Here is a 20,129-nt window from a genome sequence, read left to right on the forward strand (position 1 = left end):
ACATAACTTGGATTAACTATTACTCCGTGAATGTTCACTTTCAAATACAGGTAAGCATTCCAAATGTAACTTAAGTAAACATCTTATGTTATTTTACATGTCAAAATTCTTAGATGAAATGATGATGATTATGAAGGCTATCATAGTTGACCCTTAACATGGGTTTAAACTGTGCAAGTCCACTTATACAAGGGTTTTTTCCAAAAAATATATGGGAAAATATTTTGGAGATGTTCAAGAATCTGAAAAAACTTGCAGTTGAATCATGGAGCCTGGAAATACTGAAAAATTAAGAAAAGTTAGGTATGTCATAGAGTGCATAAAATATAGGTAAGGTACTAGTCTAGTTTATCATTTATTGCCATAAATACATAAAAATCTCTTATAAAAAGTTAAAAATTTATCAAAACTTACACACACAAGCACTTATACACCAAACGTGGAAAACATTCACAGTCGGGAGAAATGTAAAACAAACATAACGATCCAGTATTTAAGTCCTAACAGAATGCATAACAGTTAATTTTAGACCACATCCTGTTGCTATGGCAGTGAGCACTAAAACACTATGTGACACTAATCATTTCTGCATGAGCAATTCACCTTTCCAGTAAATTGCATATGGTGGTAAAAAGTGATGTCTCGTGGTTCCTGTGTACTTTCTTCCATGGTGTTTGTATGAGTGCAATACCATCAACTTCGAATAACATCATGGAACTCTACAAACTACCACTAGTGACCCCGGAAGTGCTCCCAAGAAGCATTACTTGAGAGAACTGTAAAATGTAGGGTAGTAACCACAAAAGCAAGTTAGCCACAGACTGAAGTTATTATTTCTACGTGATAGTAAGACTGAGGTTGTAATAATAATTCACGATTTTAAACAAATCAAGATTTATTCTTATTTCTTAAAAGTTAATACTACAATGAGAATACTCATCTTAGGTCTTAATAGTGATTTTAACAACTGCCATTAAGCAGTTAACCAAAATGTGCATCTGCTGCAATCTGAACTCTACAGGACAGCTCTACTGAGAAAGTCTGTTTTCCCAGGAGCCAAATATATCCAATATGAAAAGAAATTAAAATCCAGTTACAAAGAAATAGCAATTTCAATAACAATGATTATTATTTCTCACTCGCAAGACTGGCAACACTTTCTGAACCATAATCATCCATACAAGGGGATGGAGAAGAGTATGATGACTAGTTCCCTAAGTTGCCAATACTTTTTACAAGGCAATTTAATGATCCATATCAAGTATCTGTATCAAACGTTATATAGTTTGAAACCAGTAATTTCTCTTCTAGGAGTCTAAACATACCTCAGAGCTGTATACAAAAATGTACAAGATTATGTTTGCATTAAGAAACAAAAAGAAATGAACAAAAGAACAATGGTTAAATCTATCATGAGGTATTAAGTGCCTACAAAAATTATGTTTTGAAAAGTGTATGTTTATACATAAAGGCCGTAATAAATTCATTAATGTATTAATCACATTACTTTTAGGTTATGGAACTGTAGTCGTTTTTCCTATGGTTTATGCTTATATGTATAGTTCCAAATTTTTCACAGAGAACATGTATAGATATAACTCACTTCAATGAACAGAGAAACAAAGTGAGGATTGTAAACAACTCTAAGTCAATCACCTGCTCTGTGTCCGTCTCTCTGCTCACAAAAGTGCAAAGATGATGATAGGTGGATCTACCAGTTTTCACATTAGAAGTTCTCTTTAGTTCAATGTTCTGAAAAAGGACCATAGACAATGGATTATTAGGTTAACAGTATTTTCAATTAAAGCTGGACCCAATAAAAATAATTTTGTATTTAATCAGTTATCCTTATTCATTTTTCTCTACATGGGCTCTCTTTCATTACCTGGAATCTAGGTTTAAAAGCTAGATCATATTAAGGCAAGACCAGGAACTCAGGGATGCTGTACACCACACCACAGCAGGAGGCACAGCGGCAAATTGCTCCCCTATTACAGATTCTAAGTTTGATTACTTGGTTATGGTGCTGCATGCCCAGTGATGAGAAAGTTGTCTTTTCTTTTCCCAAACAGAAGTAGGACAATGGATAAATGTAGAAGAATGGTAGATTCCTGCCTCGTGCCGAAGTATCAACTCCCAGATTAATCGGTCATTGAAAAGAGAAAAATATACCTTTATGATAGAGATCTCTTGTAGTCACCACCATAGCCAAATGAGACAAAATAGAATATGAGAGACCAGTCTCTTCAAAGAGTCTGAAATTTAAAAAAGGCTGACTATGGTTGTGTAAGATAATGTTCTATACTGAGAGAGAAAGACAAGACAAGCAAAAGCAATGGGTGAAGCCCAGCTGGATTCTGGTTTAAAAAAGAAAGAAGTTGTAAAGTAAAACAATTTAGGGACAACTGGAGATCTTGATTATGGACTGCATATTAAGTGGTATTAAGAAATCAATGTTAATTTCCTTAGTATAATACTCTGGTTGCATAAGAGAATGTCCTTATTCTTATAATAAGGAGTATAATGAAGTATTCAGGGTGAAATGTCATCTCTACAATTTACATTCAAATGTATATGTTTATCCTATTTGAAATCTATACACATGTATAGATGTAAACAACTATTCACTGTGTTTTCCTTTGAATTTCTCTGTATATTTCTCTATATATTGAAAATTTTCATAATAAAAAGTTGGGGAAAAAAGCACAACTACACATTTGCACATAATTCATACTTGCACTTATGCAGATGTCTTAATTGCTTTATGTAAAAATGTGACCCTGGCTTGATAGGCATATTAGGAATTACAGCAAAGGAAATCAAAAGGCATCATGGATAACATGATACTTTTAACACCATACTGAGGGAGTGACTGAAATCTGACTCTCATTTGAATCTTGCATCAAATGTCGGCATGGCAGATGGCTCCACATAAAAGCAGGAAGGCTAACAAAATGAAAGGCTTAAGGCAATATCTGGTACTTATGCTGATCTTACCTACAGAAAATATACTTGTATATACAGTGAAATCAGATATCCCTAGATTTATGGGGTTTTTTTTACTTCCTCTTTTTAGATAAAAATAACTATGTAATTGTAAGACTCATCCAGATAGCCATTTCAGTAACTACAACAAGCTATTATAAAACAAAAGAACCAATACCTTTTAAAATTAATTTCCACTTTACTCAATAAATGTCTTTTTAAAAATATGCTCAAAATCACAAAAGCACACATATTACTCCCACAGAGAAACAGACTTCTCTCATCCACTTTATGTAATCTTGTGTAAATTTATCTGACCCTAACTTCTTTACCTGTGAAGTAATGACTATTTACAAAACCCAAGTCTTGAATGTGAAAAAGTCGATAGTGCAAATAATCTAATTTTTTCCTCTGTAGATAAAGGGAATTAAAAAAGAAGACCAAACGAGTTATAGTTTTTAAAAAGTCAAACATAGTTTTTGAAACAACTAAAATAAATTAAGATAATTGGTGAAAACTAAATAAAGACTGAATATTAGGTATCAGGAATATCAGTACTGTGCTTTTATAAAAAGTACTTATAATCAGAGATATACACTAAAGAAAAGGCAAAATGATATCTAGGAATTTTTTTTTTTAAAGATTTTATTTATTTACATGATAGACACAGATCATAAGTAGGCAGAGAGGCAGGCAGAGAGAGAAGGAGAAGCAGGCTCCCCGCTGGGCAGAGAGCCTGATGCGGGGCTCGATCCCAGAACCCTGGGATCATGACCTGAGCCGAAGGCAGAGGCTTTAACCCACTGAGCCACCCAGGCGCCCCTCTAGGAATATTTTTAAATACTCCAGACATATTCATTTGTTACCTGTAAGCTTAAAAATTAAGTTTAAACAAACGAAATTTTGAGCTGCACTGAATTCTAACAGTAAAGAAGAAGTATTACAACCTAGTTCTTCTCAACATTCAAAATAATTCACCTCAAAAAGAGCTGGGGGTGGTGGTGGCAGACTTGTAATTTTGGCCGATCTCTCTTTTTCCACAAGCAGTGCTTCCTTTCGAGCTGTTATATGCCTTGAAAGACAAGAGATGCCCTAAATTAATGTCTCAGGTAATATTAGATCACAACTCTCAGGGATAAAATATAAATGCCACAGGATATCAAGAAATCTTCCAGCCTGATCCCATAGGCTTAATATGCTCTTTAATAAACAATCTAGGGGTGCCTGGGTGGTTCAGTGGGTTAAGCCTCTGCCTTCAGCTCAGGTCATGATCCTAGGGTCCTGGGATCAAGCCCCACATCGGGCTCTCTGCTCAGCGGGCGGCCTGCTTCCCTCCTTTCTCTCTGCCTGTCTCTCAGCCTACTTGTGATTTCTGTCTGTCAAATAAATAAATAAAATCTTAAAAAACAAAACAAAACAAAAAACAATCTATACACACTGGTCATTTAAGAAAATGTGTACCAAGTAAAAGAGGTGTATCTTTAAAGACATAAAGACCTTCGGTGAAACTGACCCAATAAACATCTAATGTTTCTTCATTTAAAATAGTGCAGTATAGGGCGCCTGGGTGGCTCAGTGGGTTAAGCCACTGCCTTCGGCTCAGGTCATGATCTCAGAGTCCTGGGATCGAGTCCCGCATCAGGCTCTCTGCTCAGCGGAGAGCCTGCTTCCCTCTCTCTCTCTCTGCCTGCCTCTGCATCTACTTGTGATTTCTCTCTGTCAAATAAATAAATAAAAAATCTTAAAAAAAAAAAAAATAGTGCAGAATAAAAACAAGAAATGTTGATAAAGATGGGACACCATACAAAATGAGCATCATGGACTGGTAACAGGCTCCACCAACTTTACAACATGCAAAAATGATTTGCCAAGAGTCTAAACCTCTTTTCATGTTCTTAATTGCACTGATCGTTCTTTCTTTTACATCAGAGGCAGACAGTTGGGGAACATGCATTTTGAGCTAGCTATATATTTCTCCAGAAACTAAGTAATTGCTAAAGTCACTGGAGAAGAGAAAGCTCCCGTGTTACTTTGTGCACTGAGGTAAACCATATCTCCACTGTTTTTTTTTTTTTAAAGATTTTATTTATTTATTTGACAGAGAGAGAGATCACAAGTAGGCAGAGATAGAGAGGAGGAAGCAGGCTCCCTGCTGAGCAGAGAGCCCCATGCGGGACTCGATCCCAGGACCCTGAGATCATGACCTGAGCCAAAGGCAGTGGCTTAACCCACTGAGCCACCCAGGCGCCCTCCACTGTTATTTTTTAAACCAAGTTTAACAAACCAATGGATATACCATATGACTTGTATTTAATAATTATGTTTAACAGTACCCGGTATGCTCTCTACTTCTAGTCATATCATGTTTCAGTGGAAAATGGGATGAATTTCATTATTACTTTACCAGGTTTTTTGTTTCGCTAGTTCTTCTTTTTTACTCTTTTGTAATTTCAGAGCTTCTTTATGCCTCATTTCTGCTTTCCTTCTTCTTTCTGCTGCCCGCCGTGCCAGAGCATTCAAATCAGGTTCCTAAAAATATATATTACTTAAAATGTCATGTTAAACAAGATTAAAATGCCAAACATAAAAGTAGTATCAGTGGTTATCTAGTCAGGGCAAAATCACGAAGGTATTCAAGTAACTGAAGTTTGAGAAACTGCATTGAAGCAGTTTCTTCACTGAAACTGTGTAGATGGGTCATAGTTTCTATCCATTTTTTCACCCTGTCTTTTTGATTGGAACATTTAGTTCACTTATATTTAAAGAAATTATATTGATAGGTACTCAATACCCCCTTCACTCACTGAAGCACAAAGTTAATGGTGGCATAAGTAACACTATAAAAATCAGATGTCACAATCTAAGGCTATTACTAAAAACAAAGAGTAAACTCAAGAAGCAAGAACATATTTCTTAAAGATGCTTATTTTCCTAATTGTTTGATATCAAAGACCTGCCTTCTTTGGAACTAGGTTGCTTATTTTGTGCAACTATCTCTGGGACCACAATCTAGTCTTTTCCAACCATGACTCACAATAAACAAAACATGGTCAGGGAACAGTGTTAAAGTTCTACTTCGTCTTTCTGAAAGTCATTAAAGAATTTTTACTATTTGTGCATGAAATACAAGTGATTACAAAACATTCAACTACACATGTCTTAGAGATATGAAGAATCATAATAAAATGGGAAATCTGAATTCACCCCAATGAATCTGTCCAAAATGCTTTAAACAATCAATTTTTGGCTCAGAAGGTGGTTTTATTTACCCAGATAGTTAAGGACTGGAAGAGAATAGTTCCACTTTAAACACCACATGAAGACAGTGACTCTTACTCGGAAATGCACCCAGCAGTATTACTGTAATACATGAATACACCAAAAAGTTGAGGCAGGTCTGCCAGGGCAGCCCCAACATGGAGCACCCCAGGAAACCCAGACTGCTTCAGTTTAGTCATCTTGCTAGTACGGTCCTAGCTGAGAGCACATGAGATCCCTGGTCCATCCCAAGCCCACTCTAGTTGTTCCATCAGGGTGGTCCCACAGCGCAGCATACCTGGCCCCGTCCCATGACTGTAGGAGCTCCACTTGCTAGCCAAAGCTACCAGTCACATTCAGTCTGCACTGGGGACATTCCTACCTAAGACCAGTCCCTCAAGACCAGAAGAAGGAGTTGTTCCACTTAATTCCCAGAAACAAACACAGAAAGTCAGACAAAATGAGGAGATAGAGGAATATGTTCCAAATGAGAGAACAAAGCAAAACCGCAGAAAAAGAACTAAACAAAATGGAGACAGGCAATATACCTGGTAAAGAGTTAAAAGTAATGGTGAGAAAGATGCTCCCCAGATTTAAGACTGGATGAATTCAGTGAGAACTTAAACAAAGAGAGAAAAAATTAAAAAAAAAAAAAATCAGAGCTGAAAAATACAGTAACTGAAATGGAAAATACACTAGAGGGAATCAACAGTAAGTTAAAGGATGCAGAAGAATCAATCAGTAAGCTGCAAAACAGGGTAATGGGAAGCACCCAAGCTAAACAGTAAAAATTTAAAAAATAATAAATTAGAAAATGAGAGTAAGTTAAGGGACCTGAAACACTAGCAAGTGTAATAGCATTCATATTATAGGGATCCCAGAGGAGAATAAAGGGGCAGAAAACGTATTTGAAGAAACAGTGGCTGAAAACTTTCCTAACCTAGGGAAGTAAACAGACTTCTAGGTCCAGGAAGCACAAGAGAGCATCTAATAACATTAAACCAAGGAGTCACACACCAAGACACGTAATTAAAATGTCAAGAATTAAATCATCATCATGAAACCAGCCTTACAAGTAATGTTAAAAGGACTTAAGTGAAAAAGAAAAGGCCATAATTAGAAGTGAGAAAACTATAAAAGGAAAAGATTCCAATGTAAAAGCAAATATATTTTAACGGTAGTAGAGCAATCATTTATAAAGCTAGTTTGAAGATTAAAGGATAAAAGTAGAAGCATCAATTGTATCTACAATACTTAGGGGACACACAAAATAAAAAGATGTAAAACACTACCTCACATACAGAAAATATGAAACGGGCAGTAAAAATGTAGTGCTTTTACAACGAAACTTGCAACCATCAACTTAATATAGACTGTTATATACATAGAACACCATGTATGAACCTAATAACCACAAACCAAAAACCTACAACAGACACACAGAGAAAGAAATCCAAGCATTAACACTAAAGAAAGTCATCAAAACACGAGAAAGCAGGAGAACAAGAGAAAGAGAGCAAGAGAAAAGGAAAGGAACACAGAACTACAAAAACAATCAGAAAACAACAAAATGGCAGTAAGTATGTACCTATCAATATCATTTCTTTAAATGCAAATGAAGTAAATGTTCTAATAAAAAAGACAGGGTGAAAAAATGGATAGAAACTATGACCCATCTACATGCTGCCTATAAGAGACCAACTTTGGACCTAAAGACATACAGACTGAAAGTCAAGGGCTGGACAAAGATATTCTATACAAATGGAAATTAAAATAAATAAATAAAGCCAGGGCAAAAATACCTATATCAGGCCAAAACAGACTTTAAAACAGACTATACCAAGAGACAAAGAAAAACACAACACAGTAAAAAGTGATTAACCTAACAAGAGGCTGAAACAACTGTAAATATCTAGGCACTTAACAGAGGAACACTTAAATACATAAAGCAAGTATTAACAGACATAAAAGGGAGAAAGTGACAGTAATACAATAATAGGAGACTTAAAAGCCACTTACATTCACATATCATCCAGAGATATGGACTTAAAATATACAGAGATCACATTCCATCCCACCCCCACACCCCCCAAGAAAAATGGGAGAATACACATTCTTTTTGAGTGCACATGGAACATCCCCCAGGATAGAACACACACTGGGGCACAAAACAGTCTCAATAAATTTAAGAAGTTAAATCATAATAGGAGCTTTTCCAACCACAACAGTATGGAACTAGAAATCAATTACAAGAAAAATATTGAGGGGCACCTGGGTGTCTCAGTCAGACTTTGGCTCAGGTCATGATCCCAGGGTCCTGGGATCCAGCCTCACATCAGGCTCCCTGCTCAGCAGGAAGCCTGCTTCTCACTCTCCCACTCCCTCTGCTTGTGTTCCCTCTCTCTCTGTCAAATAAATAAAATAAGTAAATAAATAAATAAATAAATAAAAATAAAATCTTTAAGAAATAAACTGAAGAAAAAAAACCCCACCAAACAAATGGAAAATAACATGCTATTAAACAACAAAGGGTAACAAAGAAATCAAAGAAATAAAAAATAAAACAAAACATAGAAACAAATGAAAATGGAAACACAATCGTCCAAATTCTTTGGGATGTGGAAAAACCAGTTCTAAGAGGGAAGTTTATAGCAATATGGGCCTCTCTCAAGAAACAAAAAAATCTCAAATAAGTAACCAAACTTATATCTAAAGGAACTGAAAACAAGCAGCAAAGCCCAAATGTTAGTAAAGGGAAGGAAATAAAGATAAGGATGGAAATAAATCAAACAGAGATTAAAGGAAAAAAAAAACAATAAACAAGATCAATGAAACTAAGCTTGTTTTTTGAAAAGAGAGACATAACTGAGAAACATTTTGCCAGACTCATCAAGAAAAAAGTTCATTCAAATAAAATTTGATAGGCTGGTGGCTCAGTTGCTAAGTGTCTGCCTATGGCTCAGGACATGATCCTAGGGTCCTAGGATCAATCTGCATCAGGCTCCCTGCTCAGAAGGAAGCCTGGTCTCCTTCTCCCACTCCCCCTGCTTGTGTTCCCTCTTTCACTATGTCTCTCTCTGTCAAATAAAAAAATAAAATCTTTAAAAAGTAAAATAAAATAAAATAAAAATAAAATTTGAAAGAGAAGTTATGCCACAGAAAAACAAAGGATTAGAAGAGACTGCTATGAAAAATGATACACCAACAAATTGGACAACCTAGAAAAAAATGGATAAATTCCCAGAAACAACCTTCCAAGACTGAATTAGGAAGAAATAGAAAATATGAACAGACTGATGACTAGCAATAAAACTGACTCAATAATAAAAAAACTCCCAATAAATAAAAGTCAAGGACGAGATGACTTTTAGTGAATTCTGTCAAACATTTTAAAAAGTTAATACTGACTCCTTCTCAAACTATTCCATTAAAAAGAAGAGAGGGAATGCTCCCAAATTCATTCTAAAGGCCAGCATAATCCTGATACCACAACCAGACAAAAATTGCAGAAAAAGAAAATCAGATCCATCTATACCTGATGAACATAGATGTGAAAATCAACAAAATATCAGCAAACTGAATTCAACAATACATTAAACAGATCATTCACCACAATCATGGATTTATTCCAGGAATGCAAGGATGGTTCAAGAACCATAACTCACATTAACAAAACCAAGGGCAAAAACCACAAGATCAATTTCATTAGAAGCAGGTAAAGCATTTGACAAAAATCAACATCCATTCATGATAAAAACTCTCAACAAAATAGGCTCAGAGGGAACATACCTCAACATAATTAAGGCCATTTATGAGAAACCTACAGCTAACATCATACTCAACTGTGAGAAGTTGAAAGCTCTTCCTCTAAGATCAGAAACAAAACAAGGATGTCTACTCTATTATTCAACATAGTACTGAAATTCCTAGCCACAGAAATCACACAAGTAATAAAGGCATCCAAACTGGAAAGGAAGAGATTAAACTGTCACTATTTGCAGATGGCATGGTTTTACATATAGAAAACCCTGAAGACTCCTCCAAAAAGCTGTTATATTAAATGAACTCAGTAAAGATGCAGGACACAAAATTAATATACAGAAATTTGTTGCATTTCTATACATTAATAACAAAGTAGCAGAAAAAGAAATTAAGAAAATAATCCCATTTGCAATTACATCACTAAGAATAAAATATCTAGGAATAAATTTAATTGAGGTGAAAAGACCTGTACTCTGAAAATTAAAAAACACTGGTGAAAGAAATTGAAGATGATATGAATAAATGGAAAGATATTCAATGTTCACAGACTGGAAGAACTCATTTGTTAAAATGTCCATACAATCCAAAGCAATCTATGAAGTCAATGCAATCCCTAACAAAATATCAATAGTATTTTCCACCAAACTAGAACAAATAATCCTAAAAGCTACATGGAACCACAAAGACCCCAAATAGCCAAAGCAATTTTAAGAAAGAAGAACAAACCTGGAGGCATCACACTTGCTGATTTCAAACTGTATTACAAAGCTATAATAAACAAAAACAGTATGGCACTAGCACAAAAACAGACATAGAGATCCATGTCTCTATGTCAACAACAGAGAGCCCAGATATAAATCCATGTTTACATGGTCAATTAATCAGCAACGAGAGGCAAGAACATACAATGAAGAAGAGACAGCCTCTTCAATAAATAGTGCTGGAAAAACTGGACAGCTGCAAGCAAAAGAATAAAACTGGACTACTTTCTCACAACATACATAAAAATTAACCCAAAAGGAATTAAAGACCTAAGCATAAGGCTTGAAACCATTAAATTATGAAAAGAAAACATAAGTAGCAGTTTCTTAGAATCAGTCAGCTTTATTTTTCTGGATTTGTCTCCTCAGGCAAGGGAAACAAAAGCAAAAATAAACAACTGGGACAACATCAAACTAAAAAGCTTTCTCACAATGAAGGAGAACACCAAAACAAAGAAACAAAAAGCCCAACTTACTGAATGGGGGAAGGTACCTGCAAATGATATATCGGATAATGCATGAATATACAAAATACATAAATAACTCATATAACCCAAAACAACAAAGATCAAATAATCCAATTTCAAAATGAGCAGAGGATCAGAATAGTTTTCCAAAAAAGACAAATGGCTGGCTAACAGACACATGAAAATGCTCAACATCACTAATTAAAGGAATGCAAATCAAAACCACAATGAGATACCACCTCATACCAGTCAGAATGGCTAGTATCAAAAAGAAATAACAGGGGCACCTGGGTGGCTCAGTGGGTTAAGCCTCTGCCTTCAGCTCAGGTCATGATCTCAGGGTCCTGGGATCAAGTCCCACATCGGGTTCTCTGCTCAGCAGGGAGCCTGCTCTCCCCGCCGCCCCCCTGCCTGCCTCTCTGTCTACTTGTGATCTCTCTCTGTCAAATAAATAAAAAAGAAAAGAAATAACAAGTGCTGGTGAGGATATAGAGAAAAGGGAATCCTGTTGTACTACTGGTGGAAATGTAAATTCGTGCAGCCACTGTGGAAAACAGTACAGACGTTCTTCAAATAATTTAAAAATAAAAATACCAAACGATCTAGTAATTCTACTACTGGGTATTCACCCCCCAAAAATGTAAACACTAATTTGAAAAGATATATTCCAAACAAAGATATGAGCCAAACACAGATGCTTAACCAACTGAGCCACACAGGCGCCCCTGCACCCCCATGTTTGTTGCAGCACTATTTATAATAGCCAAATTATGGAAGCAGCCCAAGTGTCCATCGACAGATATACAGATAAAGAAGATAAGGTGTGTATATATACAATGGAGTATCACTCAGTCATTAAAAAAAAAAAAAAAGATCTTGCCATCTGCGACAGTATGGATGGAGTTTATAGGTAATGTGCTCAGTAAAATAATTCAGAGAAAGACAAATACCTTATGACTTCACTTGTAAAAAACAAAACAAATGAACAAACAAAAAACCAGAAACCAACTAACAGAGAATAACTGGTGGTTGTCAAAGGTGAGCAGGCAAAGGAGGGGTGAAATAGGTGAAGGGGATTAAGAGGTACAAACTTCTTGCTTTGAAATAAGTCACAGGAATGAAAAGCACAGCATAGGGAATATGGTCAAAAGTATTGTAATAACTTTGCATGTTGACAGCTGGTAACTACATTTATCAGGATGAGCACTGCATAATGTATGTAATTGCTGAACCACTATGTTATGCACCTGAAATTAGTATAATACTGAATGTCAACTATAATTAAAAAAAATAATCATAGAAAACATAAAGAAGTTCAGGCTGGCCAAAACAAACCCTATACATGCATGCATACCACAAACAACTTACTTTTTACTCATACCCATTACCAGACAGGTAGTCAAATAAGCACTCACATTTTCTTTGGCATGTTGGTGTCCCTCTCCCATACTTCTTAAACTTGCCAAATATAGCTTTTCCAAGTTCTTTATTTTCTGAGTTTGTGATTCTTTCCATTCTGTCCTTAGTTCCTCTGCCAAACGAGTTAATTGCTGATTTCTCCTCTGTTTTATGTCTTCTCTTATCTGTAAAGCGATACCCCTTTCTTGTTCTCGAACCTAAAGAATGCATATTTAAAAGATTATATGAAAAGAGGCTTACTTCAAGTTTTTTTGGAAAGCTATTTGGAAATAGGAACTTAAATGAATTCTCCTCAGGTGTATCAATTCTCCCGAATAGTCATATTAGATAAGGCCTACGTGATGTGGAAAATCAAGCAATGTAAAAAAGTTAAGATCTCAAGACTACTTCTAAAGTTCTCTAACTTATTAGCTATTGTCTTCTCCTCCTCAACCCAAGCACCAACAGGACCACCATTACCATCGTAATAACTGTTAAGAGCTTAAATTGCTAAGGATGTTCAATAAAATTTATAGCCCAGGGGTGCCTGGGCAGCTCAGTTGGTTAAGCAGCTGCCTTTAGCTCAGGTCATGACCCTGGAGTCCCAAGATCAAGCCCCTCGTCAGGCTCTCCCACCCAGTGGGGAGTCTGTTTCGCCCTCTCCTTCTGACCCTCCTCCCACTCGTGTTCTCTCTCTCCCTTGCTCACTCTCTCTCAAATAAACAAAGTCTTAAAAAAAATTTAAAAAGAATAAAATGTCTAGCCCAGATACGTATAGATAGAGCCAGATGAGATGTCCGTATTTGTGGTATATCATCCCCAATTTTAGATAGAATGGCACCTAAAACATGCTTCACAAGGGCTTAACTATATTACTCTGAAAAGACTTCTAGAAAATAATCTACAACTTCTTAATAAATGTTACAGCACCTAATAATCTTTCCAGCAAGTCTTCCTCAAAGCCATTCTTATCTTCCTACTCTAACCTTCATCAGTAACATGTTGTCTGGAAAATGTTTAAAGAGCCATTTTCCAGTAATTATCAAGTCAAATAATCCCTATCTTCAAACTCTTCATCTGTTTACCATTTCAGCCCATTTTTCCAAATTTTCCTAAATTTGTTAGTACACAAGAACCAGGGCTCTTAAACAACCAGAAAAGGGTTTTAAGTGCAACCTTCAGAACTCTCTACTGTAATAAAAACACTAATAATTTGGGGAAGACAAAGAATTAGAAATCTTGTTCCAGATGAATCTTACCTGCAGCAATCTTAGTTTTCGTCGTCTTTCATAATCTTCCTTTAAAATGTAAGCTTCCTCGTTAGGACTCAATCTCAGCTTGCCAGCATTCCCTACCTTTCTTTTCATTTCCAGGTACTTTAAAGTTTCTGAATTAAAAAAAAAAAAAGTCTATTTAAACAGGGCAGCAAAGATCAGAACAACGTTAAAAATACATTTACTACTTGACATTTAAAGGACTATATATACACAAAATAATTTGGGTAAATTGAGGCCAACTTATATTTCAAATTACAATTATTAACTTCAGCACTGAAGTCGATGATTCTCAAATTAGGAGACGGGGTCAAGTGGAGGGTGAACCAGAATTACTTGAAAAAGTTTTTGCCCCTGACAGCAGAGTGCTGTTTACCTACAGTATCTGGGACCTTACTTACTTCCTACTGGGATTTCCAGAGCTACATTAAATGTAGAAAAGCACAAAGACTTAAAAAAGTGTTTTAGCAAAGAATAAATGTTTTCAGCATTATGATTTTACACTTTAGAACTTTGAGAACTTGTTCACAACCAACAGGACTGCTGCAATTGCAAAGGGCTCCTAGCCCCCAGTTTCAACTCCCAGTCTATTGTTTATAACTTGATGACCAAGTGTCACTGTATCATATGGAATCACATCAACCCCTCAACAATTCTTTAATAATTACAATGGTGTGCTTATTTCAGATCAATGACCACTTTAAAAATTTCTCTGAGAATGACTGTGTTGCTCACAGGAGTCAGGTGTTAGGTCCTATTAATGCCACTGACATTCAAATGTTCTCACTCTCCTCTCTAGATTAGAACACGGATACTTACATCTTTCTGAAGCTAGCTGAAGCTCCACTCATTCATGAAACTGTCCTCTAGTAATTTTTGCTTCACCTACCCACCATCTCATTCCTGACTTGCCCACCCAGAATGCACATTATCTTCACACTCAATGTAGGGACCAATCTAATGCTGTCTTGGTATTACTTTGCCCTCATTTTCCATCAATTACACTCTGACTTTTCTAGCTAGATTGCTAAGAACTGAAGGACAGAGGTTATAGTTTTATTTTAATATTCAAGTTAATTTAACAAATAACAACTATCAGGCAGTATTTCACATAATATGGACAGATACTGTTTTGGGCTATAAGGACTTCAAGTTATCTAATAGGGACAATCGGACTCTTCTGCCCAAAAGAAATAATTGCTTTCATCTGAAAATCTTTTCCAGTAAGTAACAGCAGTTAAAGTGCTGACTGTCTTCCTCATTTTATAATGAAGAATCAAAGGCCTCTTGTGCTAAAGGACTTGACCTAAGTGACAGGATCTAATGCCAGATTAAAAAGAAGAATCTGGTTTCCTTATTCCATGTGGCTCCTAACTTTCTGATATGCTAAAACATGTGGAATGAGGAAATTTTTGTTTAAAATGGTATCTTTTGCTAGTGGGGATTGACGAATAAGGAAAGACAGAACAAAGAAGAGAAAATGACCAAGGTTAAATTCAGTCTTAATAATTTTTCTGAAGGTCTCTGAATTCATATTGAAACTATCGAAACTAATTCCTGCTAAATCTCAGAGAAAGTATCATGGGAAAAAAGGACAAAAAAGAGAACATACTGTAAAATTCCATTTACACAAACTACAAAAACAAGCAGACAAGATTAACCCATGATTGGTCTTGTTAAACAAGGGTTAAAACAGAGGTCACCTTTCTGTAGGTTAATGACTAGAAGGGGGCACAAATGAGCCTGCAGGGATGCTAGAGATGATCTGCATTTTGCTCTGTTATGATTACACAGCTGTATACTTATGTAAAAATTCCCCAAGTGATAACACTTAGATTTGTGTGTTTTAAGTTTATACCTTAATAAGAAAGGGGAAAAAAACCTGTCTTTTCAGATTGTTGTGTGTATCTATCATCTCATTTGCTTGGGGATTATAAGGAAACATAGATTTGTTACTTTTACCTCCTGAGATGTGGCAGAGTAATTTTTCTCTTGCATATAACTTCCTTAATTTTTTTTAACTTATTTGGAAATAATTTCAGACTTAGAATTTCCATCTACTCTTTCCCCAGTGTCTCTAAACATCAATCACAGCACAATGATCAAAACCAAGAAACTGACACTAGCACAATACTTCTAACTAACCTACAGACTTTATTCAAATTTTGTCAAGTATCCCACAAACATCCATTTTCTGGAACAGGACCCAATCCAAGGACAACCCACTGCTTTCGACTGTTGTGTTATTCTGGGTCCTCCAAGAAGCAGAGGACAAGACAGGATTAAACCTCCGAAGATGTTATTAGGAGAAATGCCTGTGTGAGGGGAAATGAGGGAGCTAGCAAAAAGAGGGAGCATTCAGACTTCCATGCAAATATGACACTGAACGGAAAACGGGAAAGTTGGGAAGATGACTACCCAGTAAGGTCTTTAGTAAGACCTCCCAGAGTTAAGGGAAAGTCCCTACTTTCTAAGGAATAGGCCTGCCTGAATGTCCATGCCATATTCTATCATTGGCCAAAAACAGTCCTGGGGAAGCATCCATGCAAATGGATTTCAGAAAATGGGAACTGAAGGTCTGTGAATTACATTCTCACAGCTGTCGAAATTGTCATGTCTCCTTGGACTTCTCCAATCTGGGACGGTTCTTCAGTCCGTGCCTTTCTTTTCAACCTCCCGACTTTTAAAAAATACTGGCCAGTTACTTTGTAGAATGTCCCTCAATTTGGATTTGCTTAATCTTTTCTTGTGGTTAGACTGAGATTACAAATTTTTGGCAAGAATACCAAAGAAATGATGACACACCATTTCTCAGTGCACTAAATTACCTTATGGTGTCTTAACACTACTGGTGATGTTAATGTCTGATGCATTAACTATAGCATTAACCGAAAAGCATATTCTATTGTCACTATTCCTTCTACACTTACCAACTGGAATCCTACTATGAGGAAGAGCTTCCCCTGCTCCCTCTCTCATTTATTAAGCCATTTATTCAGATCAGTATGGATTCTTAAATTCTGTGTATTAATACTACCCAGGAACAGATGATATTAACTTACCTTTTAAGATTTTGTCCTGAGAATTAAACAGCACTTGGCATATCACAATCACAAAATACTGAACTTAGACGATCTCTGTTCAAGACTCATCACGACCATTTACAGCAGGAAAATACTGACCAAGTCATTTAAGTTACTGTGGTGTCGCTTTCTTAAACTATATAATGGGAATCACAACATCTACCGCAACAGGTTGTTCTGATGATTACGTGACTTAATATGAAACTGCCAAATACTCTCTAAGGATTAAGGACTCAAATGTTCCCCACTGTTTTAAAAGCTCAGCTTGTGGCACGACTAACTACCTGAGGAATTAAAGGTGAGAGCAAAAAAGCACGCTCGCTCTCTGCAAGAAATAATTCCAGGCAGTGCTCTTAAACGGCTCCCGGGTTTCAGGACAAGTTCGGCGGGTGGGCTGGGGGCCCTGGGGAAAGAGCGGGCTGGACGCCTCGCGAAGCGCTTGCGGGAGCAGCCCGGAGGCCCTCCCGGCCAGCCCTGCTTAGGAAGCCCAAGGACCCCGCGCGACCCCACCTGGGGAGGGCGCGCAAGGCCACACGCGCCTAAAGCCCGGGAGCAGCCTCTGGCAGCAAGCAGGCGGTCTGCGTCGGGGGGCACCCCCCTTCCCCGCACTATTTACGGCCGCCAGCCCGACCCCAGCCAGGGCCCGGGCCGCGCCGCGCCCCAGACGCCGCGCCTTCACGGCATCCCCTCCCTGGGGAGCACACCCCCCAGCTCCTGGACTTCGGGAGGTTGTGCACGCCCGGGCCACGGGAAGCCGGCTCGTCCGTCACTCACCTGAAAACCGGGGGCCCGGAATCAGGAACGGCAGCTCAGACAGAGACCTCCCAGGCGCCCGCGGCCCACCAGCTTCCCAGCAGCCGTTTGTGCGCCTGCGGGGCAGCCATCGCCAAGCTCCCGTCACTTCCGTCATTCAAACCGCCCGCCAATGGCGGGGCCGAGCGGCGGGAATCGGGCTAGTCCCGCCTCCCGCGAGGGCCGCTGGGACGGCCGCGCCGGAAAAGCCCGCGCACACGCCAAGCCCTACGTAGCGGTCCATTATTTCTCACACCTGCCGAGGCTCTGAGGGTTACTGCCTCTCTCTCACTGTGCCTGCTTTACACGTCAGGAGACAGAGGTCCGGAAAGGGGGAAATATTTGCCCAGAGAGTTGAGGGTGACTTTAGTTTTAGGCACTATTATGAAGATGCCTTGGGATGGGTGTCCTTTTGTGCATTGACTGTGGAATTCATTTGGTTCTGTTCTTCTGCAGTCAGTGTCACAGCGTTCGTCAAGGGGCTCCGGCTCATACAGCAGTGAACCATATTGTGACAGTCTGTGCCTCCGGAGGTCTGATACATCTGCACCATGTCACAGTTTACTATAAACTATAATCAAGGGATGAGAGCAGGTTCATATTTATTGAGCAACTAGTATGTGCCAAGTATAGTGTGGTAGGTTCAGGGGAGACAAGGGTAAGTGCATTAAGGCTCCCATCCTAGATTTTGTAGGCTGGAGGTAAAACATGGCAAGAATCTAAGAATTAGAATATGGGGAGGGGGGAAGAGGGAAGTTGCTGACGTGATGAGATTTGGCATGGTGGTGGAGAAGAGGCCAGAGGTTATGAAGGCTGAAGGCAGGGAAACCAATTAGGATACGACTATAGGAAGTGAAAGATGATCGCAAACGAGGCCAAACATCAGAAATTGGCAGCTACCTGGCTATGGAAAGCAAAGGAGAGGGAGAAATCAACCATGATGCCTAAGTTCCATATTTGGCAACTGAGTGGATGGGGATAGCATCCTGCTAGAACTCAGGAATAGGAGCAGGTTTGGGGGGAGGGGGAGTAACGAGTTAAGCTTCGAATATTTTGAATATGAACTATTTATGGGATATAGACAAAGGATGAATTGCAGAAATATTTAGGAGGTAAAACTAGTAATACTGACAAAGGATTGCATGTGAGGTTGAGGGAAAAGTTGAGAGTGAAGTTAACCTCACAGGCTACTAACAATGTTAAAGGCGGTGCTACCAACCAAGGGAGAAAGCAGAAGTGGGAGTCAGTTAAGTGGGCAAGGTGATGAGCTCAGCTCTGGACATACTGAACTTGACTTAGGTGTGGAACATTTCGTGATGTGCAGTAAGCGGATGACTACAGTGGTAGACAGCCCACAGAACTGGGGTGGCATTTAGACTTGGGTATCATTTCCATATGAGTGACAACCAAAGCCATCGTAGATAAGATCACTTAGTGAGGATTTGCAGAGTGAGAAGAGCAATGAACAAGGACCTAACCCTAAGGAACATCAAACTTAAAGGGAGTTGGAGAAAGGAACTGCCCAAATACCTGAAGAGATAGTGTAACCCCACCTCACCTTTGCAAACAACAAAGATGAATTAAGGAGGAATTCAGTGACTTGGTCAAAAGCGCATATAAGTGAAGGGTGGAATCAGGGCTACAATTCCTGTCCTTATCCTAAATACTAGAATATTTCCTCCCTGTATGCCTTCCCCATTTCCAGTTCACATTGATCTTGATGGACAATTGTATTCATTCTAAATATAGTCTTCAACATCCTCAACATAGACTCAGAGATACCCTCTTACACCCAACAAAAGATGTGCCCATTATTTCAGGCTGTGGGCTAGGTTTAGTGTCCACCTTGTTTTTCAAAAGCACCCTGCACCTTTTCCATCATGGCACTTACCAGTTCTTATTGAAATGAGCTATTTATTGATTAGACTCAGTTCCTCAAGAACCAGTAGTGCATTTGTTCAGTTGCTGGCCACATAAATCTTTGTAAATGTTTGCTGAGTGAATGATAAACTCCCCTACCCCAACCTGCATCCTAGGCAGAAATTCTACAATTGGAGACTTTGAATTAAGGTTTGTTCTGCCTTTAATGGAAGGCAAAAAAGAATCAAAGCAAGCGCAGTGGACTTAGAGTTAGAACATCTGGTTTAGCATCCCAACTCTGAGATTTCTAGCTGCAGGACCCTAAGCCAATGAGCCCTAGTTTCTGTTTTGATTCTCTGTTGTTGTCAGTCAAACCACACTAGAACGTCCACAATGGTTCGCTCTTTATGGCTGGCATTGACTGTGTCAGTTGAAAGCTCAGCTGGAACTGTTGAATGGAATGCCTTCTTGTGGCCTTTCCTTGTGGGT

At 38.2% G+C, this 20,129-nt stretch overlaps 1 protein-coding gene across 7 annotated transcripts in view; it reads right to left on the reverse strand.

Annotated features, from left to right (window-relative positions):
• CEP295 (centrosomal protein 295) overlaps positions 1 to 17,946 on the reverse strand; it is a 53,694-nt gene extending 35,748 nt beyond the window's left edge. For 4 of the 7 annotated variants that reach the window (XM_045087185.1, XM_045087187.1, XM_045087188.1 and 1 more), the window contains exons 1-6: positions 17,763 to 17,945; positions 13,891 to 14,018; positions 12,649 to 12,849; positions 5,390 to 5,514; positions 3,964 to 4,057; positions 1,657 to 1,752 (exon numbers count right to left, since the gene is read on the reverse strand). In XM_045087185.1, the coding sequence (XP_044943120.1) occupies positions 1,657 to 1,752; positions 3,964 to 4,057; positions 5,390 to 5,514; positions 12,649 to 12,849; positions 13,891 to 14,018; positions 17,763 to 17,898 (780 nt within the window). In that variant the 5' untranslated portion in view covers positions 17,899 to 17,945. Of the gene's footprint in view, positions 1 to 1,656; positions 1,753 to 3,963; positions 4,058 to 5,389; positions 5,515 to 12,648; positions 12,850 to 13,890; positions 14,019 to 17,762 lie in introns of those variants that run through there. The other 3 variants (XM_045087186.1, XM_045087190.1, XM_045087191.1) reach the window with 3 other exon arrangements.
• Positions 17,947 to 20,129: the final 2,183 nt, after the last annotated feature.

The sequence above is a fragment of the Mustela putorius genome, unplaced genomic scaffold, assembly GCF_011764305.1.
Source record: "Mustela putorius furo isolate JIRA1106 unplaced genomic scaffold, ASM1176430v1.1 tig00001069_pilon_pilon_pilon, whole genome shotgun sequence".
NCBI classification, from domain to species: domain Eukaryota; kingdom Metazoa; phylum Chordata; class Mammalia; order Carnivora; family Mustelidae; genus Mustela; species Mustela putorius.